The sequence below is a fragment of the Bubalus bubalis genome, chromosome 17, assembly GCF_019923935.1.
Source record: "Bubalus bubalis isolate 160015118507 breed Murrah chromosome 17, NDDB_SH_1, whole genome shotgun sequence".
NCBI lineage: Eukaryota > Metazoa > Chordata > Mammalia > Artiodactyla > Bovidae > Bubalus > Bubalus bubalis.
In genome coordinates this window covers 4,560,281-4,587,234 of record NC_059173.1, presented here as the reverse complement: position 1 = coordinate 4,587,234, position 26,954 = coordinate 4,560,281, and the positions used below count along the sequence as shown (strand labels likewise).

General features: G+C 51.2%; 1 protein-coding gene across 1 annotated transcript in view; it reads left to right on the top strand.

The window, feature by feature from the left end:
* The first annotated feature begins 483 nt into the window (after positions 1-483).
* ZNRF3 (zinc and ring finger 3) overlaps positions 484-26,954 on the top strand; it is a 145,366-nt gene continuing 118,895 nt past the window's right edge. The window contains exon 1 of the mRNA XM_025267412.3: positions 484-783. Within this exon, the coding sequence (XP_025123197.3) occupies positions 484-783 (300 nt within the window). The remainder of the gene's footprint in view (positions 784-26,954) is intronic.

The window sequence follows — 26,954 nt, the reverse complement described above, 5'->3', positions numbered from 1 at the left end:
GGCGCGGCGGGGGCGGAGCGCGACAGAAGGGGCGGGGCTAGAGCCTAGGGGCGGAGCGAGGACGAAGGGGCGGGGCAAGACGGTAGGCGATGGGCGGAGCGACAGCAAGGGGAGGCGCGCAGACGGCGGGCGAGGGGGCGGGGGCGAATTCGGGGGCGTGTCCCACCGTCCGGCTCCACCCCCGCCGCAGGCGCGCCCGCCCCGCCTACCCGCTCCCCCGCCCCGCCGGCAGCCGCGGCGGTCGAGCGCGGGGAGGGAGGGGAGAGCGGGTCACGACGTTGCCGGGGCGGGGATAACCCCTCACGTGGAGCAGATGAAAGGGCCGCGGCGCGACGGCCGTGGGAGCCCAGCCGAGCCTGCGACCCACAAAGCCGCCGCCGCCGCCGCGATGGGGCTGTGAGGCGTCCGCCCGCGCTCGGTCCTCCGCCGGCCCGCGACTATGCCCGGCCGCGCCCGCCCTCCGCGCCCTCCCGCTGCAGGACCATGAGGCCGCGCTCGGGCGGGCGCCCAGGGGCCCCGGGCCGCCGCCGCCGCCGCCTCCGCTGCCGGCCCCGCGGCCCCCGCGGCCGCCGCCTGCCGCCGCCGCCGCCGCTGCCGCTGCTGCTCGGGCTGTTGCTCGCGGCCGCGGGGCCCGGCACGGCGCGGGCCAAGGAGACGGCGTTCGTGGAGGTGGTGCTGTTCGAGTCGAGCCCGAGCGGCGACTACACCACCTACACCACCGGCCTCACTGGCCGCTTCTCGCGGGCCGGGGCCACGCTCAGCGCGGAGGGCGAAATCGTGCAGGTAGCTGCCCGCCGCCCGGGCCCCGCGCCGCCGCCGCCACAAGATGGCTCCGGGGGCTGCGCCCGCCGACCCCGCCGCGGGCTGGCGGGCGGGCGGGCGGGCGGGAGGGGCGGTGAGGAGGCCGGCGGCATCCCTCTCAAGCGGGCGGGCGGGACGCGGCCTCCAGGGCGCCGCCGTGGGGGGGCGAGCGCACGTGGGGGCTCGGCCTCCCGTCGGTCCCGGGAGCGGGAGAGGAGACCCCGGGTCCGGGCGCCCACGCTGAGGCAGCCCCCTCAGGCTGTCGGGGCGCTCGCTTTTACCTCAGGTGGAAGTCCCGGGAACTACCTGTTGAATGCCAACTTCGGCGAGACAAGTGATGAAGGATGGGGTGGCTCGTTCCAGGTCGCAGGCTGTGCCCTCACACCCGTGCAGGTTCTTTGAGGGAGCAGCCAGGCTTGTCCGAGGGGCTCCCCCCGGAACCTGCCGCCAGCCTCACCTGGGCGCCCACCCTCCCGCGGGGGCGCTGGACCAGCAGCCGCAGGAGGAGAGGCAGCGGGAGCTGGCGGAGGAGTGGGGATCGCGGGTGCCCCGGAGTGGCCGGAGCAGCAGCCCTCGCTGCGTGCCTCAGATTACAGAGAGAGTGGGAGGGAGGCAGCCTGCCCGCTCCTCGGCCAAGGACTGGTGCAGAGGGCCTGCACCTCGGGAGAAGGGTCGCTCACTGACAGGGCCTCCACCTTGCTCCGAATGAAAGGGGTGTGCATTCCAAAGGAAGCTGGCGGAGTGGGGCGGCGGGGGCGGGGGTGGAGAGCGAGCTTTCAGCAGAACCCCTCTCTGTGGAGGAGGGACTCTGAGCCCAAGCCTCTGCAGATGGTGAACTGGGTAGATGCCTTTCTGCTTCCTTGGCTGTGATTTTATCAACTTAGTAGACAGCCAGCGCACTTACCGCGGTGAATATGCGTGCCTGGGATGGGAGTGATTTGAAATGGTTGGCTCGTCTTTGAACCTTTTGCGGGTGAGGGGATGGCTGCAGGGGCTCCAAGCTTTGAGGCCTTGTGCGCTTTGCTCTTGGATGAGTTATGAATGAAGAGCGGGGGACTGAATGGAATTAACTGCAAGCAGCCTTTCATTTCCCCTCCCCTGGTGCAGACTGAAAACTCTGCAGGGTTAGGGCAGGGGGCAGTGCGGCTTAGCCCTTAGAGGTGTGTCCTTAGGTCCCCATCTCAGACTTCTGCAGGACAGATAGAAGGGGGGAAACACAGGTTGTCTGAGTTCTGTTACTACGCATATGTTAAAAGCGTTTGGACTTTTTAGGGGGATAATGTTATAGTCTTTAATTTATAAGCTTTAGAGACCACGGTCTGCTGAAGATTCCTGCAGCCTTTCTTTCAGTTGCAGCCTTCAAGCACAGTTTGAATCTTAATGCCTGCTCCTGTGACTTCTTGTTTCTCTTTGAGGCTTTCACTGTGGCCTGATGCCTGTAGAAAATGTTTGATTTACAGCTTTCTAAGAGAAAAGATGTTTTAATCATGGCACTTTTTGAAGGAGACTTTTGAAGTTTGCGATTTTTATCTGCAGTGTTTTAACTTGTACTTTCTCCCTGGTAGGTTGTCTGACGAGCTATGCATTATGAGTAGTGCAGTGCTTTGGAGATAATCTTGGGTTCACCATTTAATACAAAATTAGCAGTTTAAACACACCATTTGTAACTATTTTATCCTTGTGAGTGGGGAGATACTGTGTGAATTTGGCAGAAGGAATCTATTCTCTTTTGAAAGTTTTTGAAGTGCTTATCTAACTCCTTTGTAGTCCATTAGCCTTGCCAAAAAAAAGTCAACAACTGCTAAGTAAAGAAAAATGACTTAAATGGTATTTAATAAGTTTACCTGTTAAGCAATCACTAATAAGTGTCCTAATTCCCTTATAACTGCAGTAACACTGGTGAGTTTGTCTGAGCTGTCTGAGTAGTCCTTTCTTAGTGTTCTCTACATCTTTGATAACTTTATTGTGAGGCCTGCTTGCTGAACCTGTGTGCACAGAAGGAGCTCGGCGTGGCTCCCAGGGCTGTGTGTACAGAGGCTGGCATGCTTTCATTAGTTCTTGGAATACTCCTGTGTGGAGGAACTCGCGTGGCCCCTGTCAGCCCCCAAGAAAGTTTTTGTGAGGGAAGCTGATGTTTTAGGACTGCCGAGAGAGAGAATGTCACATCTTGCGTGAGAAATGAGAATGTAGAAGAAACAACTTGGTTGTTTCTTCAGCTTCAGATTAATCCGATTTTCTAAGTGCCCTTGTTGAACTTTTCAAGCCTCCTTCTATTTACTATCTTTAAAAAAAAAAAACTTGCATAATTTGCTATTTAATATTTTATGGTCTTCAGAACGGAGTTTATTTTCCTTTAACTAACCCTAAATCATAGCACTTACAGCACTAGCTTGGTTGCCGTGGGATCTGCAGCACGTGGGATCTGTAGCACGTGGGATCTGCAGCACGTGGGATCTGTAGCACGTGGGATCTGTAGCACGTGGGATCTGTAGCACGGCTTTCATGCTTAGGGGAGAAAAGAACCTGTCTGAGAGACTCTTTCCTTTAAGAATTCTAAGATAGGAAATTGGTTTGTATCACTGATTTTTTTTCCCCCCTCTGTATTGTATGCAATGAAAGTATGTGTCTATGTCTGTTTATAGAGTAGATACCTTATCACAGTCTGGTTTGCCCAGATACCTCTAATTAGAATACCTGTTCATTCATCTGCATGGGTTGGGGTAGGAGGAGGCCTGGTAAAGAAGGGTGTGTGTGTGTGTGTGTGTGTGAAAGAGAGAGGAGAGTGAGAAAGACAGAGAGAGAGGGAAATTCAAATCTTGAGATTAGTCACTAAGAGTGTTGATTCTCTCCTTGTGCATTTTAGGCTTAAATAACTTTCCCAAGGTCATCACTGTGCTCTGAAAGAAGAGAGATCCTTTTTCTTTTTTTTTTTTGACATCTTCGTCTGTGAAAGTTGTGGAAACAATATGTGGCTATGAAGTGCTGTTCACTACTTTAGTATTTTATTTATTCATGCAGGATTACAGCCCGTCTGTAAGTGTCAAGCATACAGTGTGAACGCTGGAGGAAGTAATTACACTTCTCCTTTAGTTCTGAAGTGTGGAACTTTAAAGGGTTCTTAGATGTATTGATACATATTTCATCTTTGAACCAATTTGTTGCTATTAATGAGATCATTATCTGAAACTTTCAGACTTTGGCTGTTCAGCTCACATGGTTAGTGATGTTAAATAAAGACCCAATTAAACACTGGCTAGTGGTATGTGAATTGGTTAAGCAAACAAAGAAAATTTGCATAGCTAGAGGTGAAAGATTGTTTTAAATGGAAATATATTTTTCCCCCCCTTGAAGTCAAATATTTAGAAACGCTTGAGAAATTCATTTGTAGGAGAAATCTGAATGGTAGGTTTTGTGTAACTTTAAAATCGGCCTCTGGATCCTGGATTAAGTGTTGAATGGTCTTAAAAACAGAGCTTGCTGAGAACATTTAAGAACTAAGCCAGTGCCTTTAGCCACGAGGGCTGGGAGGAGAGCTGAGTGGTGGGTCAGAAAGGCTTGAGTGAGGTCCTTAAATAGCCAATGTTAACTAAGGGTATCAGAGAGAATAATTTTAGGAAACTAATTCCTCTGCCTTGTCTCCCTGTCAGTGTGTTTCTGCAGTTTAGCATTTGATCAAACACTTTCTTTTCATCTCCATTTTAAGTTAACAGGCCTGCCTCTCTAAAAATTGACTTGACCTAATAGAACAATTGCGTGCTGACAGCTGACCTGGATTTACACAAAAAGGGATTGCTGACTGTCTTGTCAGAAGGGCCTTCATAGGTTAAAACCAAGCATTTGATTTAGGGGAAGACATCAGGGCTGTGTTTTGTGACCTCGTGAATTCTTTAGGAGCTCTTACTTTCTATCTCGTTCCCTGAGATGCCATGGGAGTTACTAATACAGCTCTGAATGGAGATGAAGATGGGAGTGAGGATAAGTGTGCAGCCTGTGAACTAGAGAGGGTGATGCTGGCTTCTCTTTAGGAGCATTTCTTTTGTATAGGGCACTATGCCAAGCTCGTCATGTGTTTGCTCATCTATGTCTTTAACATGGAATCAACAACTGTTGTTGACCCATTTGACAGATGAGGAAACTGAGGCTGAGAAAGGCTATTTGACTTCTGCAACCTCACATTGGTAGCAAATGATAAAACTTGGGTTGAAACCCAGGTCTGTCTGGCTCCTTTGTTCCTATTACCGTTAAATAAATAGGAGTTGGCTGGTTAGGTCCTGACGTTTGTTCAAGTCTAATTTTTCATAGTCTAGAATAGGGGTTCTTAACCTGAGGGTCACAGACTTCCATAGATGGCCTGTGAACCCCTGAAATTATGCATACAATCCCGTGTATGTGCACTTTTATTTTCCTGAGAAGATGTGTAATTTTTCCCCAAGGTGGGTTCTCTGATGCCCCTCCTCTCTAAGAGGAAAAAGAGAAGCAGTTCTCCAGTTCTCCAGTACTCGTTGTCAAGCCATCCATCCCTGGGGATTTGAAGGCAGTGACGTGCGGCTCAGGCTAGCAGGAGTCTTTGAGAAGTCTGCAGGTTTGTGTGTCTCTGTCGAGCGTGTTCACTTGATGGATTTCTACTCAAGCCCTGTTCTGTACCGCATACTGTATTGCTTTTCCTTTAGATCTGTGTGAATAAATGATAATTGCTCCTGACTGGGTCTCCACACACAGTGGAGCCCTTAGTTCTGAAGGCATCCTTTATCTCTAATGGATTAATTTCTCTCCAGTTCACCTATCTGTAGTAGTGAAATGCATTATCCTTGGGAGAAATGGAAAGACAGTCACTCCAAGAATTTTCTGCATTTAGTATCGAATCACTGTGTTGTATACCTGGAACTAACATAATGTTTTTGGTCAATTATACTTCAATTAAAAAAAGAATTTTCTGCGTTTAGATGGTGAAAGGCAGGAAGATGAGGCTCTGAATGCAGAGTGTGGGAGCGTGGACTGCAGGTGTGTGTCTTTTCAGTGTTCACTGGGAAATGAAATGGAGCATCCGTCGATGTTGAGATGCCTTGAGAGCAACCCCTCACTGCTTGCTTCTCCGTGGACCTGGGCACAGGCCTGTTTGTTTCTGTTCATCCCTGGTCCCCAGTGCCTGCTGCTTATCAGACACTCAGTATTCAGTGAATGAATGATGGATTCAGGGTGGACACTAGGCGGGCAGTGGATCTTATGAGAATTGATGAGAACCACTTCGTATGCTTTGCTGATACATTCTGGGCTCAGCTTTCCTTTCGGTGGTTGTTTACAGAAGCTTGATTAGATGGGAGGGTGGTCCCGGTTGGAAGCGCTGCTGTTGTCGCCCGGGCTGTGTGGCAGTGACACACGTGTGTGCGTGTGTGCTCAGGGGTCGGGTATCTGGCGTCATGAGGGTCTGAAGACATTCTCTTCATGATAAAACCCTGATATTGAGAGAGGCCTCATGTGGACAGCTGTTAGGGATGGACAGACACATGAAGAACCGTTCATGGCCAGGCCCCAGTGTCCCTGGGCATAACTGTAAAAGTTTGGTATTCAGGATTATCATTACCCTGAATATTATGTCATATGAAAACTTTGCTTTTTGATGGCATCGCACAAGTCTGGAGAATGCGGATTCGCAGTTCACAACAAAAAGGACATTTAAATCCATTTCAATAATCCGAAGACCCAGACTCAGCCCTTTAATGTGTTAGTTGAGGAAGGAGGCTGAGGTCCAGAGAAGTGAAGGGGGTTGATCCATAGAAGTGAGTGAGGTTGAGATAACCCTGGAGAACTGTCTGGGTCTCCCAGCTCCCGGGTTTGGGCCTTTCTGTCGTCCTCAGCTGGACCTTGGCCGAGTGTGCCAGGGAGAGCCCACTTGGAAGCGAGCTTAGTGATCAGGTGTCTGACTGGGGAAAGCCAGGTCTCATAAAGCTGCACCCCGCGTGTAAGTGGCTGCTTTTCTCCTTTAATTTAGAGTTTTCACTCAGTCTTCCTCTGTCAGAGCTCTTAAAAATAGGTGGTCGTGATCCCGTGTTTCCTGCACACCAGGCACTGGGTACAGCACCTGAACTTAGACTCAGTGGACGAGGGAAATGGGATGGCCCAGGTGTTCAGATGAGGAAACTAAGCCCAGAGAGCTAAGGTCACGCATGGAAGATGCTGAGCAGGTCAGTTGCAGGGCTCAGATTAAAACCCAGCTCTGTGTGATTCCCAGCCATTTCTGTTTTCACAAGCCTGCTTCACTTGGCACTTTCTTCTGCTTGGGATGAGATTATGGCAACTGATGGTGGAATTTAGAGTCAGTATAAACCCAGAGTGATGGACCAAGAGAGGAGCCGGTAACTTCAAGTGAGAAAACCCTCTGCCCTTAGAGACTTTTCTCCTTCCTTCCTTCCTTCCCTTTTTCGCATCCTTTTTTCAATCACACAGTCTCATTCTACCTTGTTTTTTTCATGAAGAGCTGACCCGCCAAGGTTGGGAAGAGGGACCAGTGACTTGAAGTGCACCGCTGTCGCTCGATGGCATGTCCGTTGTTTTCTGGCTTCGGGGAAGTTGGAATGGCCGTGGCACTCTGGCATTTAAAGAGATCTCTGAAGTGAGACACACCTCCTTCCTGTAGCTGGCTTTTCAGAGCCCTTTCACAGCCTGTGTGGCTTTCCCCAAAGAGGCCCCGTCCCGTGTTCATTGCTTTTCTTCCTTTATTTACACAGTCTGCGCGTTCCCCTGTGATCTGAAATTTGATTTCAGAGATGGTCAGAACCTGAAGCTGTGGCTTCCCTCCGCTCATCCCGTCCTCCTGGCGGTTAAGACCTCCCGTGGGTCTGCATTCCTGCAGTGGGCCGGCGTTCACCGCTGCTTTCTGTGCCCCCAACCCTGGGCGGGGCGAGGCAGCAGGTGGGCACAAGGGAGGCGTGGGCCCTGCCCGCAGGCGGCAGAGTGGAGGGGGCGAGCGGCGTGCTGACCACAGGCCCTCTCCGGGGGGACACAGCTGTGCGAAACCGGGGGTGCAGCTGGCCCAGGGGTGACAAGTGGGCCTGGGCAGCCCATTCTGAAGAGGCACGTCTGCGTAATGACACAGTACGTGGATTTGTGCCTTTTGGCCTTTTCCTGCTCATTTTTTTGTTTGTTTTGTTTTTACCTACCTTTGAGGTTAAAAGCTGATAACCCCTCTGCAGAGAGGTGCCTTTATACCTGCCAAACAGGATGGGGATGCCGTAAAGAGTAGAGGGTCTTGGTTCCATCTGCCGCTTGAATGAGATGTTTGAAATTCTGACTTTGAGCACTCTGTTGACTCACTATAGTGTGAAGACAATGAGGTCAGCCGGCCTGTTGTGGTTCAAGGGAGAGCGTTTTATTTTTATTACCCTTCAGATGTGTGCTAAGACTTGACATTAACCCCGTTCTCGCCCCAGCAGCCAGTGTGATATGGTTGTTTAGAAATTCAGTGTGTAGAGTCAATTTGGTGAAGACAGACTCTGATGGTTCTAGAAGTTTCACAGGGAACTGTATGTTGGAATGGGAGCTTCTGGTCTCCTGGTACAGAAGCTGCTGCGTTTTTAAAATAAGAGAGTTCAGAGTGGTGCTCAGTCAGGTGCATGAACCCTTCAGTGCTGTAAGAGTTTAAACTTGATTTTTTCTTTTCACTTAAACTGAGTGCGCTAACTTGTCAGCAGACGTTTCTTGAGTTCCTGCTGTGGATACAGCCTAGAGAAGAAGCAGCCTTGTACACCCACCGCACAGTTTGTGGTTTGCAGGTATCATGTTCATGGTCTCTCCCATGCACAGTGGGCCGTTGAATTATCTGCACTTCACAGAGGAAACCGGGGCAGAGGGTGTAAGTAAGCTTCTCAGGGCCACAGAGCTGGGATCGAGCTTGGGTCACTTGAAGACAAACCTCGAGACCCGCTTGCTTGAGGACCTGGGTGTACTTAGATACAGTTTGGGCAAAAAGGCTAGGATAGATTCATTTTACATTACCTCTCGTCAGGGCCAACATTTCCCTTTAAAAAACCAGATCATCTGTAATTATTCTTTAATTATAAAAATCATACATGTTTATTGTCGAATACTTGGAAAATAAAAGTATGAAAAAGAAAATCAGTCCCACTGCCTCCACGTAACCTCTGTTAACCTTTTGTGATTTGGGATAGCTTTCCTTTCCTTTTTTTTTTTTCCTATGCACTTAGATTTTTAAGAAAATTGGAAAAAACACTATATAGTGTTAATGACCCTTTGTGTACCTTAAGTATTTCCCTCTTACTAATAAATATTCCAAAACACTTTTAGTGTCTTGTTTTCCGTTATTGTAAGTGCTGCTGTGGGGAGGTTTTTTTCTCTATCCCTTGACTCCCTTCGCAGACTCAGGTTCTAGGATCGGGAGAGGTATAAATACTTCCCCTGGTCCTGTCGTGTGTGGTCAGTCCCCCCTGCAAAAGAGCAGGGCTGGTTTATGTTCCCCAGCCAGGCTGGCCTTCGTGTTTCCACGCACCCCTGCTCACAATGGGTAGTTTCTTAAAAAACAAAACAAACATACCCATTGAGGGCAGGAGGAGAAGGGGACCACAGAGGATGGGATGGTTGGATGGCATCACTGACTCAGTGGACATGAGTTTGAGCAAGCTCCGGGAGATTGTGAAGGACAGGGAAGCCTGGCGTGCTGCAGTCCATGGGGTCGCAAAGAGTCGGACATGACTGAGTGACTGAACAGCACCCCATTGAAAAACAGCTTCACAAGAGTGAAAGCCTGTGTATTCCTGTGTGTGTGTGTGTGTGTTGCTCAGTCGTGTCCGACTCTTTGCGACCCCATGGACTGTAGCCCACCAGGCTCCTCTGTCCTTGGGATTCTCCAGGCAAGAATACTGGAGTGGGTTGCCTTTTACTTCTCCAGGGGATCTTCCCCATGCAGGAATCGAACCCAGGTCTCCTGCATTACAGGCAGATTCTTTACCACCTGAGCCCCAGGGAAGCCCTGTGTATCCCTGTCACTTAGTGAGTGGTGAAATACTGGCTTTCCCCCTCTGCCATGAGGATCTGAGACGCGACTGTCAGCATCAAAGGGAAGGTGCCTGGCGTGGTATCTGGGTCCTTCCCCGGCGGGTGTGTCTGAGCCCGATCCGGGAGCAGGCGCCCTAGGGCTCTGGGTAGGGACGCAGCGTCTGGCCGGGCAGATGGCCACGCTCCTCAGGGAAGGGACTGCCTCATGGCGGGCACTCCCGGTGGCAGCGGATGGCGGCCCAGGAGGGCGCTGCTGCCTGGGGTGTTCTGTGCACCTCTCTCCCTGTGCCCTCATTCGGGGCAGCGCTGCTGTCAGCGTGTGGAAGCCAGGGGTGCCTTAGAGCCGAGCTGCAGGCTGTCAGGGCGCCCCTGAACAGCAGGCCCACGGGCAGAAGACAGCATCCTGCTCTTTCGTTTGATCCCTGTTAAAAATCTAGAAGTTTTACATAAAAATCTGGAGCTTTGGCTCTTCTCGAAACACGAAAAGATCTGGCAGTGTCGGGTCCGCATTCCCACGTGGCGACAGCCTGCTCCAGTGAGACGGCAGCTGCCCTCTTCAGATGGGGCGCAGGCCCCTGTTTACAAGCTTCCCCTGCATTGCGGCGGGTTGCCGCACTCACGGGTAACGATCCCGCGCCTACCAGCTCCCGGGGCCCCCGTGGGCAGTGATGTTTGCCATCCTTTCTCTCGCTGCAAGTTCTGGAGCCTAAAGCTTTTAAGTTGCGCTTGGCAAGTCTCTGTTGTCTTTCCCCTGCCATCTGTGTGTCAGACGGCCGGGCCGTTAGTGACTTCATGACACTTCACTGCACCCTGTGAGCCTCAAGTTCTACTGGGGAGGGCCGCAGTGGCCCTGGCGTGACCAGAGCGTTATTGTGTGTTGCTGCTGTTTTTGGCTGCCCCACGTGGCATGAGGGCTCTTAGTTTCCTGACCAGGGGTTGAACCTGCACCCCCTGCAGTAGAGCACAGAGTCTTAGCCACTGGACCACAAGGGAGGCCCCCCCCCCCCCCCAACCAGAGTGTTCTTCTTGGTTGACAGGGTTCTTCTGTTCCCTGGAGCCATTTGGTGCACACCTTCATCACCATCTTTGTCCCTTCTCTCTTTCTGCTCCTTGGTTTTTTTTTTGACTATGAGAGCTCCTGTTTGAACCAGAGGGCACCCTGGAATGCCATGGCCCCGATCTCCTTTTACAGCGAGGGTGCTATGGGCAAGAGCCTCGAGCCTTTGGTGGCCCGAGGAGCTGGGGTTAGAACTCGGGTCTCATTGGTCCAGGTGCTGGTCTCCCTGGAGCAGCATCCTTCTGTGATGCTCGGGTTCCAGCAAATTTTCCACGCGCTTTTAGGGCACCCCCCCCCCCCCCCCCGAACTTTCACCCGTATTCCTGGTTTCGTCCTCCCAGCTCAGAGTGCCTTCCCTGGATTCTGCCCAGAGGGCCATCTGCCATTTAGGTTGTCCCAGCTGCCAAGGCTTGTCCCACACTTGACGTCGAAGGCGTTTCTTTGTACCTAATTTTACTTACGCGCCTTCGACATTTGTGTGTTCAGCACCTTTATGCGATTTTTGGAACCACCACTGGGTACCCGGAGGCTTGGCATCATTTCAGAAAGTGCCTCAGTCTTGGAGTAGGTGGTAGGCAGGCGGCTAATGGCATGTAAAGAATGTTGCAGGCGTGACTTGCAAAGCCGTTTGCAAAATGTAAATCGAGGTATCTTGTGGCCAAGTCAGAGGAAACAGTGCCCTTGCTCCCTCCCTGCTGACCTTGCCCCTTTGCGTCATCAGATGCCGCCTCAGCATTTCCCTGTGTCGGTCTGCCTCCCCCGAGCAGCTCTTCCCCTCCGCTTCATCTTTCCCAAGTAACCGCTGATCTTGTCATTCCCTCCATCAGAGTCTTTCCCGTTGTTTGCTGAGCGCAGAGCCGGCCTGGGACGCGGGCCTGTGTCCTGGGTTTTCCTGCTTTTATTTCCCGAATGGGTCCTGGGCTTCCCTCGCTCTGAGACCTTCCGCAGGGGTGCATTTCTGCGGCTCGCACCTTCCCGACCCCCACCTTTGCCCCCTACTCCACTTTCCCTTCTCCCCAGAGCTTTCACCTGTGGTTAGACTTCCAGCCATTCTCATCAGGCATTCCCAAATTCTGCTGGTGGGTTCCTTCTACCCAAGCACTCCCTTTTTCACTTCCCAGCTGATCTTCCATACCTTACTATTTCTTTTTCCCACAAAGTCACTGCTCCCAGCAGAGAAGGCTTGTGACTTCCTCATCCCCCTTGTTGCCCTGCAGTAAAGCTCTTAAATATGTACTGAACTAAATTCTTCTAGATCATGATACTTAGGGATATGGTAGAGGTGGAGATGTTAGTGGAGCACCCCCCCCAAAAAAATAAATAAATAAAAGACTTGGCTTTTTGAGGGAGAGCTTTCTGTGATTGGAGAAACCGATCACAAGACGTGGGTGTGTCCTAGGGCTATTCCAAATAGTTGGGGTGGACCAGACTCTCAAAGTAATTTCCCCTCGCTTCTGTTCTCTGGGCCTGGAAAAAGGATGTGGGATAAGGCCATAGCACCATCTAACTCCTTCCCGGCTGGCGAGGCTGCCTGGGTGCAGTGTTCCGAGCATGCTGGACAAGAGACATCTCAGCCTAGACTTTTAGGGAGTATGTTTCTTTTAAAAAATGTGCCATATTTTGGTTTCACTTAGAAAGCTGGTGTTTGGGGAAATGGTAAGAATTATCTGCAGCCCCCGAAGGACCCATTCTTACGTTTGCACTGAGCTGTTTTGTCAATTCCCTGCTCCCCGCACACCGCCCCACCTCTGGCCTTTGAAGTTCTGGCTGAGGCTGTGTTTAGATGCTGGATGGAAAGCAGTTTCATTTCACTTTTCAAAATTTATTTGTTAATTTTTGGTTGCATTGTGTCTTTGTTGCTGTACACAGGCTTCTCCAGTTGGGGCGAGTGGGGGCTACTCTCTAGCTGTGGTGTGCACACTTCTCATTGCTGTGGCTTCTTTTCTTAAAAAATACTTTCTTTATTGATTCACTTTGGCTGTGCTGGGTCTCATTGCTGCATGGGCTTTTCCCTAGTTGTGGGGAGTGGGGGCCCCTCTCCAGTTTCGGTGTTGGGCTTCTCCTTGGGGCGGCCTCTCTTGCTGTGGAGCACAGACCCTAGAGCACGTGGGGCTTGCAGCTCCCGGGCTCTAGAGCACAGACTCAGTAGCCGTGGCCCATGGGCTCAGCTGCTCTGAGGCATGTGGGATCTTTCCGAACCAGGGCTCAAACCTGTGTCTCTTGCATTGGCAGGCGGACTCTTTACCACTGAGCCACCAGGGAAGCCCCTGCTCTGGCTTCTCTTGTTGTGGAGCCTGGGCTCTAGAATGCAGGCTCAGTAGTGGCGGCCCACAGGCTTAGTTGCTCCTTGGCACGTGGAATCTTCCCAGACCAGGGATCGAACCCATGGCCCCTGCATTGGCAGGTGGACTTATATCCACTGTCCCAGCAGGGAAGTCCGGGAAGCAGTTTTAAAGGACGGCAGTAGTACTCCAAAGAAACCAGCAGGGCCTGCTTCCCTGGCGGTCCACTGGCTGACCCCATGCTCCCGATGCGGGGCCCGGGTTCCACCCCTGGTCAGGGAGCTGGATCCCACGTGCTGCCACGATGAAGATCAAAGATTGTGAGCACCACAGCCAAGACCCAGCACAGCCAAATAATAGAAGCACAAAATAGATGTCAAAGAGGCCAGCAGACTATGAGTGGAAGGAATTCAGAGTTTCGGTTTAAAGAACATGATTTTCTAGTCTTTAAGCGGCCCACCATACACATTTGGGAATTATTAAGTTATTGCTTTGTTGTGTACATGTTGGCATGTTGAGGTTTTTCGGTTATTTATTGTTTTTTTGTGAAATAGTGGCTATTATATGGGTGCTGGGACCTTCAGAAATAGTTCAGAGTCGGTGGGCTGCCGTCTATGGGGTTGCACAGAGTTGGACACGACGGAAGTGACTTAGCATAGCATATCTGTGATATGTTATATTTCACTTGTACTGGAGGCTAGTCACGCCTTTTCACGGCATGTCCACTCCAGAAATGTTCCGAGGCCCCTCAGGTAAGCGTCAGCCTCACCCAGGGAGTTAAGTGAGCAGCCAGCGTGTAGTTCTGAAGCTTTGGTGTTACTGGGTTTAAATCTCTAGGACGCACACGAACTGCTTGGCATTAAATGTGCCGTCTGGGTGATTCAGGTTCCAGTGGCAGTGGTAATTTTTGCATTTCCTGACTCTTGTGTTTAAATTTGCAGTCTCAACATTGCATCACCATAGGTTTTCACATTTAATGAATATTTATGTGGAGCCGAGTTCTATACGAATGTGGCGGTTTCTGACTTGATTATAGCTCGCTGCGTGCTGTGGCCAGGAGTGCCCTACAGACAACAGAGCTGGCACACGCCTCAGCACGCCAGGCCCTGGCGGATGTGGTTAGGGACCACAGTGACTGGTGCTCTGGTTGCCATGCCAACCTTGTTTTTGGAAGGGGGAGGCTCTGAAACAGCAATGGGATGGGGGGTAAGAATAGTTTCGAATATTCCAAGTGGAATGATTCCCTGTTATGTGCTCCTACGAGAAGATGTAGGAAACCCTAGAATTCTTACTGCATGCTCAGGTAACAGTAGTTAATTTTCTTAATTATGCAAGGCTGTTTTAATTGCCCCCTTGCAAACTTGTCAAAGTTCAGGTATGAGTGTCTTCCCTCCTTGTATATGTGTGCACGCACATGTGTATTTGTATGCTCAGTTGTGTCCAACTCTTTGCAACTCCATGGACTGTAGCCTACCAGGCTCCTCTGCCCATGGGATTCTCCAGGCAAGAATACTGGAGTGGGTTGCCATTTCCTTCTCTAGGGGATCTTCTCGACCCAGGGATCGAACCCGTTTCTCCTGCCATGGCAGGCAGATTCTTTACCGTCTGAGCCACCTGGGAAGCCCGTCTACCCTACTTGCTGCAGGGTAAATAGGGAGTCTTCAGTCTCTAAAAATTTACAGATCCCTCCCTCCCACGTCCTGCCAACATCCCTTGCCCTCTGGTATCTCTGATCCAATGGGGCTGATGGGGGGAGGGAAAGGGAAAGAACATGAGGCGGGATGGATAAGGGACTCCCCCTCCCCGAGCTCCTCATCCTCATTCCTCCCTGCTCCCCATTACAGGAAGGCTTATCCTCTCCCCTCTCTGATCCTGTATATTCAGCAGAGACCATGGTGGCAGGTGCCACCCCCCTGCCCAGAAGTGGGATCTCAGGATGTCCAGCTCTCAAGGTTGGGTGTTCAGAGCTGGGACAGGGAGAGGAGCGGTCTCTGCCACCCAGCCCTGGGATGCTGTCTGCCCCTTTGCAAATGACGTCCCACGGAATTGATTCTGTGGCGCTTGGTGTTGTGCAGTGAAACATCCGGAAGGGGCTTGATCAGGCCCGGTAAGCTCGATGGGAGGTCCCAATGGTAGAATGGGATGGGACGCCAGGGCACCGTCCTCGGAACGAGCGCCCCTCTGCAGGGGGAGACCCGAGTCCCTGGAGGCCGGGCTGGGGCAGCGTCAACAGCTCAGGTGGCCTCGTGGTTAGAGGGCCCGTCCCCGCCCCTCTGAATGGAGACTTACTGCTGCAGAAGGGGATGTGACCACACGTGTCGTCGCCCGGTGACTCAGGGTCGGCTGTATGGCTCTCCAGGGGACTGCTCTTGTCTTAGGGCAGGGCTGGGGGCTCGACCTTTTGACATTTACCCACTCTGACTCACAGTGTCCCTTTGTATGAATGAGGGAAAGTTGCCCCTTCCTCAAGATACCTGGCGTCTCTTTGCCCTAACGTGGATCCAATAGCGCCCCCTGGAGTTGTGCAGTCGTGAGGCACCTGTCTGTAAATTCGCTCCCTCCTCCCCAACAAGGCTTCTCTCTCAGCAAATGCGATTTGCGCCTGCCTGCCTTCTGTAGTCCATTCCTAGAAAACCAGGGAGCCATGTTTGTCAGAATTGAGTGTAAAGTTAGGAAACAAGATCCCAAGGTGAGTCAGGAGTTTAGTACAGGGATTTTTAACCTCTGCTTGTCTGCTATTTTGCTTTGGGCTTCCTGGAGTGGGGTCCTCAGGCCTTGGGTGTGTTCCAGTTAAACAGAGAGGCCTTCCGTGGAGCAGAAATGGCACCCCATTTTATGGGAGAAGATACACATGCCTTCCTAGGAACCAACTTAAAAATTACCTTTCGGCCTATCTCCTGATTTGGGTGTGAGTTCTCTTCGGTTCTGTGTTATAACCTTGAGCCAGCCGTATTTCAGGAGTTGGGACGGCCAGGTCTTGAGGCATTGGTGTGACTATTAGCCTTAGTCAGCACCTTTGCTACGCAGGACTTATCGGCTTCCTTAAACTGTATGCAAATGTTGGTGGTTCTGGATTTCCTTTGCTGATGTGAGAGGCAGCAGAGCAGACTGCCTAGGCTTGGACCCGACCCTGCCAGTTACCTGCTGTAGAAAGGTGACCATGCCTCTCTGGGTCTCAGTTTCCTCACCTGTAAAATGGAGTTGAGTTACAACATGCACTAAGCTCTAGTGATGAAAGGATGATGATGAAGAAAGCAATGTGCATACTTGCATAATGTTCCTCACATATACTCACACTCACGGTGTCGTTCCTGAGCGGCTGAAGCTTTTTATTCTGAAGTCATCGTTGATCAAGGTTAAAGAATCCAGAGATGCTAGTCATCAACAGGAGACGTGACCATACCGTAGGAATCATTTCCCAACACGCTCAGTGCCTGACCGCTTGCACCCGTGGCTCTTCTGTCCTGGGAGTGTCTGCGAGGGGCCGGGGCGTTCAATGCCTTGTGGATCCCCGGGGCCCTCTTTCAGCGCTGTGTCCTGGGGGATGGGAGAAGCTCTGCTGCAGCTCCATCTACTCAAGGCTGGGCCCTACAGCTCGGTCATCATCCAGGTTCCGAGCTCGGTCACTCGGGCCTGTGTTCACCCACACACACCCACAGACCTGCGTATGTGTGAACTTCAAGTCCAGTGCACAGGAAGCGAGGCTTCTAGACCAGCCTGCCTCTTGTCCCTGAGGCCACTCGGCCTGCCTGCGGGAACGGCTGCTCCGCAGGGAAGCGGGGCGGTGGCTGGCTACTCTGGATCCAGCCAGGGCCCGTGGGATGTTGTGATGCGCTCAGGCTGTGCTCTTGAGGCCTATAACATGGGACCTGACGCAGACATAAGTGACTTCCATGCTTGGTTCAGTCCGGGGTGCAATTATGCCAAAGCAAATACTTCATTAATCTTAAGCCCCCAAGTTAGGCACTTGGATTTTTTTCTAAAAATGGGAATGACCAGAGTGCATTGTGGGCTTTTTTTTTTTTTTAATAACTGCCCCCATCCCCTTTGCCAAGACTGGGCAGTGCATTCCTCTCCTTGAATGGAGACGGTAGTTTCCACCTCGGCCTGCCCCCTTCTCCCACATTCCTGAGACAGGGTGATGGAAAGATGCCCGTTCTCTTCCACGCAGGTGTGTTTTCTCTCTCATTCTGCAAGAGGTACTGCTGCATTCTACTTCAAGTCCAGAGACTCTTGTTCCTGAAAGGACCTGCTGTCCTGATGGGGACTTCACGAATGGGGGAATTCTTTAGGATCCTGACTCTGAATGTGTGTTGGGAAACTGCTGGGTGACTGGGGGGTCGGCTGATATTTCTCACAAGGCATGCGAGCGGGGTCAGGACATGAAGAAGGGCTTAGGTGAAGGGCCTGTTCACAGGGCAGGAAGAACGCATTTGGTATTAGGAGGTGAGCTCTCCTTACCTGGTCGGGGGTGCAGGGGGTAGGGTGGGGGAAAGCAGGCTCTAAATAAGCAGGCAACCTAACCTCACCTTGAAAACGATTCTGGGCCGGCCTCCTCCCTTCCTTTCCCTCGGCCTTTGCCGGAGACCTGGTGGGATTTACCAGCTTTGAAGTCCTAAGGTGCTATTTTAATACTTTTCTTTTACACTGCAGGTTTCGAGACCGATTTAACTAGATTCTGGAGGGAGCTCACTTTACAGCATTCTTAAGAGCTCGGACAATCTTGAAAGAGTTAAACTCTAATTAGCTCATTCCTAAGGTATTTAATGCCCTTATTAAAACTCAACTGCTCGTTCACTTTTTTCTTTAGTGAATCAGATTTCTCGAGGAGCTGAGCCCTCGCTCCTCAGATCACAGGCTCACATGTTGAAGCTGGCAGAGCGCTGGAGGCTAGTTCCTATCTGTGTGACAGCATTTTTAATTTAACAGGACCGCCTTTGATGTTTCCAAATATTTATAGGCAGCTTTAGATCATTTCAGTGTGTGCTTTCTTTTTCTTTTCTTCTCTCTCTTTTTTTTTTAAAAAAAAAACTGGAGCAAAAGTTCTCCCTCGTGCAACAGCCTTCCTTTTATCCCGTTGGTTTATTTTTGTTTCCTTTGCAGCTTTAGCGAAGGCTCTCTGGGTGCATTCACACACACACGGGCTTGACCCTTCCTTTTGCTTCTTTGGTAAAGACCACCTCTCTGTATCATCCTGCCCACTGGACATTGCTTAGGGCACTTTTCTGCTGTCCCTTGACTTTCTAGAAGCTGAGATTTTTTTTTTTTCTTCTTCTTGATTTGGCTCAGGAATCTGCTCTCTGGCTGACCTGAGGGCTTTCAGATCTGCGCGGAGACCTGGGCAATGTGTGTGGAGGTGTCTCTTTATGGATGACCAGGCTCCGCCTGTGCGTCTTGACCGGGCCCCAGCATGTTCTGATTTATGATATAACTCTGGCAAGGACCGTCGTAGCTGGGGCAGGAAACACAGAGACAGAACCCTGTCCTGATCTCTGCAGGCCTGCTCCATTTGGCTTTGCTGGACTTCCTGGCCGAAAGTAATAGAGAACCTTTAGACCTCAGGCTCGGGAATGGGAAAAACAGAGCTGCGACGGAGATTTGTTAAACCATTAAGGAAAAGGAAAAGGAAACTTGGTACCAATCAAATCCAATGACAAGACAGAGGACAGTGGTTTCTCCCAGGCTGGACTCTGGGTAAACATTCTGCTTGTGAAACTACCCAAGGGATTACCTCTCAGCCGCTGTCAATTAACCTGGCCTGGAACCTTGTGTGGCTGGCTCCACCACCCCTGGCTCTGCCCCCTCCTGCACGAGAGGCTTTGGGGGCTGAAGGTCACATAGGTGGTTGGTGAAATATTTGAATCAATGAAAGAATACCACGTTAGAGACTGTCCTTGGGGCTTTACACTGTTGGTCCCACTGGATCCCCAGGATGCTTCCGAGTGGTAAGAGGTTCCATCCCTGTGTCCCTGGGTGACACCAAGGTGCAGGGAGGTTTAACGCAACTAGTGACTGGAGAAGCTGGCCCGCAGTGCAGGACTGTGTTTCCAGCCTCGCCGTAAGGTGGTTTGAGGCCCGTAAACCCTACGGTGGTCTGCTCGCCTCTTACAGGTAATGATGGCCGCCAGCTGCATGCCAAGAGTTTGGAGCTGACCAGGCTCTTGCTGCAGAAAGGGCGCTGTGGTGCCAAGCACGGCCTGGGAGTCGGGCCAGCATGTGCATCCCAGCTTTGCCACTGCCAGGCCGTGACCTTGGCCAGGTCATCAGCCTCCCTGAACTTCTGCCTCCCCATCTCTCACCCGGGACAGGATAGCTCATACTTCCAGAGGATCGTGAGCTAATTCATGAGCTAAGCATACAGTAAGTGCTTAATACATGTTAGCACCCTGGCTTTGCTGCTGGAGTCCACAGTCCTGCTGGAAAGACAGTCAGGCGAAGCAGGTGACTGTGGTGGACGCAGCAGAGATGTCCTAGTGCTCAGGAGGCACCCAGGATGGAGTCCCAGGCGTGGGTTTCTGCCTTCTCTCACTCAGCACCTGCGGATTGAGTGCCCTGTGCTAAGGAAGCGTCCCCTCCCCCTCCTGAAATTTCCCTTTCCCTTGGGGGAGCTTGAGTTAAAATGTTAATTGCCACCTGGAGAAAGGTTTCCTGAAGTCATTTTCACATGAAACCCCAAAGTGCCAAACGGGGGCATTTGACAGTTTATCTCCTGTGGCTCTGTGTTATCCGTCAACTGTTATTTTAACCTCATCTAATTTTCTCCCTAATTTTCCTGGTCTCTCACACAGAAGAACTGCACCGTCCTTGCAAATGTACCAGCGACTTGCTGAGGGAGCAGGTGGTGTTCCTTTTGTTCCTCACGGAGCCCAGATGGTGGCCGTGCCTTCTCATGGTCTGGTTCCATGGGGATTTGTTGATAAGGGTTTGCTTTGATTTGGTTTTCCAACCCAGCGCCATATTCAGATTTGATTACCGGCACTCTGTAACTCTTTTCTCTGCTTCATTTCATTGTCTCTGTAAACACAAGTGCCATTCTTCACCTCCCCGCCCTTCTGCCAGCAGCAAGGATGGTGGGGCGGGAGAACTTTTGCGTGGTCCAGAGTGGGTGGTTCATAGCTTTCATTTGTTGAGTTGATTGATAACAGGTTTAATAAGATGTGTTACATATTTTTAACAAAAAAAGCATAATCGAACAAATGATACAGCTGGAAGGAGGTTGCTATTCTCTTCTGTATGCTTTAAGAACCCAGATTAAGCCTCTTCCCTAAAACAGATTTCGGGTCATTTTGGTGCCTTTTTCGTTGAGTTAGCAAGCTTTCAGTGGGAGGCGGGTGTTTTGTAAATACACCGGCGGACCATGAAAATAGTGTTAATTTTCTACTTGGCTCCATTTGAAGATACCCACCAGGGTGGGTCACTCTGCTCAGCACAGCAGGGGGCCCTGCTTTCTTTAAATAGTAGACGAGCTTCCCATCAAAATAGCTTCCATGCAGCTAAGTTAGCAACCGGTTGAAAAGGGAGTTTGAAAGAAGGGTGAATGAGAGGAGGCAGCATACAACTGAAACGTGCTGCCGGTCAGCTCCGTAGTGTCCATGAGAATTGAGCGAAGCCCAGGTTTCTCTCCAAAGAATCCCTGCTCCCTTACCTTCCCTCGGGCATCTCGGTGGCATCCTTCTGTCCTTGGACCCCGGTGCTTGTCAGCAACAGACAAGGATGAAGCAGCAGTGTCTGAAAGCATACCTCCCAGTAGCACTGGGGAGCATGCAAGGTTATTCTGGAGAGAAGTGGGCATCACTGGCAAACCTGGACAGAAGGAAGTGCAGGGAGGTTGAGTTAGTGCCCCTGCGGCTGAATGTGGCAGTGTTGGTGTTTCCTGGTGATACTCATGGACCATCCACTTGCCCCCTGCCTTGTGGGGCGTGTCTTGCCCCCACTCTGGCTGTCGAAACGGGGAGCAAAACCCAGTGCGCGTCACACCCCTTCCTCTGGCTCAGCTGACCCGATTGTGTGGTCAATAGGATGCTGTGTGGTTTTGCTCAGAAGGTTTTTATCAGAAGGGAAAGTCCACACTGATAACACAGTGACAGGACCTGTGCTTGCAGTCTGGGTGTTTGTAATTGGGGATTAGAGCTGTCTGGGTGGGGAGCAGAGAGGAAGGTGATGGTCCAGCAGGGACCGCGGGTTCTCAGGCCAGGCCTAGCGTCTCTCTTGGGCTTGTCAGGCTTGCTGCCTACAGGAGCTCTTTTGGTTTCGAACCACTTTCCAGAACTCCGAAGCCCTGCCCGGTCTTAAGTCTCTGTGGAAACTTGCGCTCTGGGGATGGGCAGCCCCTGGGAGCTGGCAGCCTCTAGTGTGGCCCGGCCGTCCTGGGGGCTTCCTGTTGGCCTTGCTCACCGCCCTGCCATGGACTCTGCCTCCCGTCCAGGACGGTGTTCACTTGTACTGATTTTCTTAGAAATAAACTAAAATTTGCTCTTGCTGGTAGGGGATGGTTCTGCAAATCAGGTCCATAGGCTCGTGTTCCTGGAAATAAATGTTCAGTGAAAAGAAGAAAGGGACTCCTTCTGGCCCATGTCTCTTCCTCATTTACGCAACGAGTTTGATGAAATCTGGTTTGTGCCCGGGAGCCTCAGTTTCTCTGTTAGACCCCAGGTCTGAAATGGAGTGAGAAGAGAGGTGAGGTGACGCAGCACTGTCTTCTGTGGGTTCAGGCGGCCCCAGTCTCTTCACCGCAGGCTGTGTTCTGTGTTTTGGGCACGGCGGTGTTTAAGGGTGTGTCCAGCCGTGTTTATGCCCTCTTTCCTGGAGCGGTTTGATGGATGTGGGCCTGACATCTTCCGGGTAGTGTGCACAGAACCACTGCGGGCCTCCTGAGTGACCAGGGCAGGGGTGAGGGGGTGCTTCTGGGCCAGCGGGAAAGCCAGACTGTGCCCCCGAGATGGTGACAGGGCTGGACTGAGTACTGCAAGCCCAGGGCTGCGGGAAAGTGCCTAGCATTGCTGCGAAGCTCCTGGGGGCTCGCCTCCAGCTGGGTTCTTAAAGAAGGCCAGCACTTGGATCTCAGGGGGTGGGTGGGGGACATTCCTTGCTGAGACCCAGGGCCGGGTCGGCCTCCGACAGGGCTTTTCCAAGCTTGTGGGGGTCACAAGCAGACCAGGAGGCCCCATGGCGCGTGGAGCGTGCTGGTGGCAAGCTGAGGCACTGCTTGGAGACAGGACTCCCAACCTCCTCCCCTACCTGTCACATGAGTGATACACCAGGGGAGCCAGCTCCTCTGAGCCTTAGTGTCTACATCTGTGACCTGGGCATGGGGGCCAGGTGAGATTCTCGGGGGCTCAGATCTGTGTGCCCAGGGGTGGGACAGGAGCAGGAAAGGGGAGAGCCACCCAAGCTGGAGAACCAGGGAGGAAATGAACTTTAGAGGGCAAGCAAGGGATGGCTCGGGGGTGGCAGGGGGTTGGGTGGGGGGTGGTGGTTTGAATGCCAGTGAAGGTGTTTGACTCTTTTTGCTGATGGGCGCCACAGTTCCATGCGGTCGGGAGGTCCCTGTGCACGGCTGGATTTTTGATAACATGACCTCCCCCCTGCTTCAGGCTTCCTAGCCAGCAGCAGGGTTTGTAATCACAGCCACCCAGAGGCTCAGCTGGGGGCTGTGCTCTCCTCTCCCAAGGAGAACAGCCTGGAATGTAAGGGAGTAAGTGACATTCGAGTGAAAACCTTGAATTCACTTTATTAAAGATAAATAAATTACATGCCAGCTTTGGCCTTTAACTGTTATTAGTAACAAATTGCTCTCCACCCGTACTCTCAACCATTCATGACACCCTGGGGAAATTTGCTGTTCTGGCCCTTTTTTTCTGAGCATTTTCTTTCTTTCTTTTTTTAATATACCACAAGTGCATAGAAACTTCTGGGGGAGCGATTCATCAGCGGCCTCTCAGGTTCTGCCCATAGCCCTTCAGCTGGGGCTCCATCTGTTGACAGTCCTGGGTTTCCGAAGAGCGACTCCGACGTCCGTTAGGATTAGGCAATCGAATGACAGACAGGCTGGGTTTGGACATTTTTCTGGTTATTGACAGGCCTGACTGTGGCTTCTCCCACATGAATGAGGAATATATTTTTCTAAATCCAGCCACTGAGCCAAATGAGCCACACAAGGATAAACTCTGTTTGTTTACAAATTATGTAAGCGGAGGGCCTGACCATTAAATTCTTTTGGGCCAGAATTCCTAGCCCCTCTTCAAAGCTGTAATCAAACTAAACAAACACTTTCCACAGGAACTAACTCCCTCCTGAGAAGCAGGAGCATCTGTTCCTGGGAGGCCGTCGGCCGCTCTGGAGTGTTTAAAGTAGAAATATGTAACCAAGGTGAAGCCTGTTCCAGGAGCTGTTGCTTGCTCTAGCCAGGACCAAAGCACGTGTCAGTTTTTTAATTTAGGGCAAGAGGTGCAGAATGAACCAGGGCCAGTCCAGGTGGCATTCTCTCTAGAATGTTTAATTTTCTGTTTTCATCTTTCCCTGCCTCTCATAGTTTCAGCTCTTTTGTGACCTTTATTCCTTTCTGCTTAAGTCACTTAAAAAAAAAAAATAAAGCTTGATCCTTATCTCTGAGCTATGCTGGATCACATCTGGGGATCAAGGAGCCCTTCTCCTCACCAAAGCACTCAATTACTGCTTCTCTGTCCCTAGGAAAGATGGCAGGTGCAGAGCACACGATCCTGGGGAGGAAGACTGAGGCTGTCTTGCGTTTGTTGATCTGGGTCTTTACTGGCCGACTTGGTTTATTTTGGTTTGGGAATGTTGTGGGAGTTTAGGGCCTGTATTAAAACAGTTTTACCCTTTCTAAAGTCCAGTGCAGATTTCTCTGGATTAGGCCTCTAAGACGAGCTTTTCTCAAGGCACCTTCTGAAAGATACCCAGTCCTACAGAATGCTCTGGAAAGGGTTCCACGATGAGCTAACTTTGAGAATGCTGTTTATCATCATTCCATCTTGGAGACTTAGACTGCTCAGTAGTGAGTTAATGGCTCAGCAAAACCCCACTGAAAAGGAATTGAACTCTGTTCAAGCTGGCATTTCACGAGTATCCTTGATCCTACAGCTCTCTTTTTTCAAAGGCCCCAAGGTGCTTGGGAAACTCCACTCCAGCTGGCTGGCATGAGGTTGGTTTAGGGACCACGTTCACCCTGTCAGTGTCCTGTCGGATCTCGAGCATGGTAGGCCAAGACTGTGTTGGTTTCCAACTTCCCACAGGGCCCTGGGATAGTCATCCTGCCAAGAGCTGTCCGAGCGCCTCTCAGCTGTGATGGGCCCTTTTCTTCCATCTGGTGTTAGCAGGTTTGTGGTCTTCTCTGGACTTGGGTGATGGATGGGTTTGGGGTCAGAGTGTATAAAGAACCAAGAGACAACACCTGTCTTTGAAGACTTTTAATTTCTACCAGCATGGGAAGACTCGTGAGAGTTAAGCAGTGATACCTTCCAAGCAGATAGGAGGCAATACCAGATCAAGCCCAGCACCAGGTCCAGGCAGCCTGTCCTCTGGGCGTTTGTCAGGGGCAGGAAGGAGCGAGAGTGTTGCAACCGAGTGAGCTGTGGAAGATAAGACAGAGGAGCGGCCTGGCAACTGAGACGTCCTGAATGCCTCGCTGTTGGACTCGGCCCTGCGTTTGACCCACGTGCACGTGGAGCAGCCCCTCAGACTGGCCTGCGGTTGGCATGTCAGAGTTGGATGCAACGCGAGTTGGAAGGAGCCTCTGGAAGGAGCACTCTCTCGGCTCCTGGGCTGGGTTCACATCCTGGATTTGGGGTTGGCCACCCTCCCCAACTCCTGACCCTCAGGCTGTGAGTCTGGCGGCTGGGTTTTGGGGCCCAGCTTCCTCGGAGGCGCTGGGCTGAGTAGGATGGACGTGCCTCTTTCAGGTTTGTCTACTTTGGTTAATGCATGGGAAGATTACATACGCTCTCCTGGCTCTGGTTGCCTGTAGGAAGAATGTAACACGAGCAGGGCTGAGCCACTCTCCCTGTGAGTGTGAAGAGGAGACTCCAGAAGAGTTTAAACTCTTCTCCAACAATGTGTCACATTTCACAGAGTGTTGACTTAGGGCTTTTTTTTCTTTTTTTTTTTTTTAACTTTTTCAAGTGGGGTTGACCCTCCTGATGGAGACTGTCAGCAGTTGAGCTCTCTGTAGCCAGGGGCATCCCTCCCTTTGACTCAGTGGCTTCTGATGAGGTCCCAGCCTCTGCTATGGCCCTGAGGGTGGGACTCAGCCTCTCTTCAGCTCCCCGCCCCCAACACACACACGCCCCTCAAGGAAGCAGCGTCTTTTTGCAGGGGTGCTGAAGTCAGAAGGTTCTTCCTTATACGGACCCAGACTCCATGCCTTGGTTCTGGTTCCTAGAGTATGTTAGCGTCCTCGGGCTCCTGGAACAAAGCACCACAGACTAGGTGGCTCATGCGGCAGAAATCCGTCTTCTCATGGTTCTGGAGGCTCCACGTCCAAGATCAAGGTGGCCGCAGGGCTGATTTCTTCAGAGGCCTTTCTCTTTGCCTCACAGACAGCCCACTGTCTTCTTCCTGCGTGCTCGCGTGGTCTTCCCTCCGTGATCAGCTCTGTCTAGATTTCTCCTTAAAATGACACCAGTTGTACTGGATTAGAGCTCACCTTTAACCTGATCACCCCTTTAAAGGTCACACTCTGAGGTCCTGGGGTTTGGATTTCAGTACGGAGATTTTGGGGAGATACAATTCAACCGTAACACTCAGAGCCACTAAGACATGACGGGCCTTCCGATCTTTGAAGGTGGTCATCACCCACCACCACCGATGGAACTGATAACACTGGTTTTCTCCTCGCTGAGCACCCTGGTTCTTTCCATTATTCTTCACATGAGATGGTTTTGAGATCCTTGCCCATCTTGGGAGTCTTCTAGACTTGCTTCAGTTAGGAAGATACAACGTCAAGTACCCTGGACTGCTTGCTATATTCTAGATGGAATTAAATCTAATATCTCCTCCAGCAAATAGTTGTGATGATTTTTTTGGAAAAAATTTAAAGGCTGAAATTAGACCTAAGTTTCAGTAGCAACTTTACTATTTTTATCTTTAATCTTGCCTGAATTGGTCTGGCTGTTGACAAATGTACACGCGCGCACACACACAGCCCCTCACGAGAGCAGTGCTGACCATAAGTCTCCTTCTGACTCGGGCATCGATGTTGAGAGTTAAGTACTCAGGGTCCAATCTTATTCACCACTCGTGTCCTTCCTTATACTTCAGTTTTAGGAAATCCAGTGGGGATAGTTATTTCAAAGGAGCAAATGAATGGAGAGATGTGTGTGTTCTTTTGAAGTGTAATTGCTGTCTGGAGAGCCTTGAAGTAATTCAGTTACTTGAATATAACTCCTTTTAGGTACATACTCTTATGCCAAGTTCTAGTGTAATTAGAGTTAAGATTATAAGGTATCCTCTTCACTTGTGGAGACTGTTTCACTTCTTATTGTCCACATCTCTTACACCAGAGATTAAGTGTCAAAAGGCCTATCTTTTTGTTTTGTTCTTTGTATCTTCAGCATGTGGCGGAGTGAAGTTTAAAGTTGTTGAATGACTAAACGAAGCCTCTGAATCATCTTGTGCTTATTTGATTGGGAGTGTCCTGTTGTGTCTCAGAGGCCCAAATGTAGCAGAAATGGCAGCTTGGGGTTCGGGGGTTATTCCGGCTGCTTCCTCTTTGGCCGCTTGGATCTTTCCACCAAGAGGCCACTCACGCTTCTGCTCAGTAGTGGTTTGTAAATCCTGAGGGATGGTTC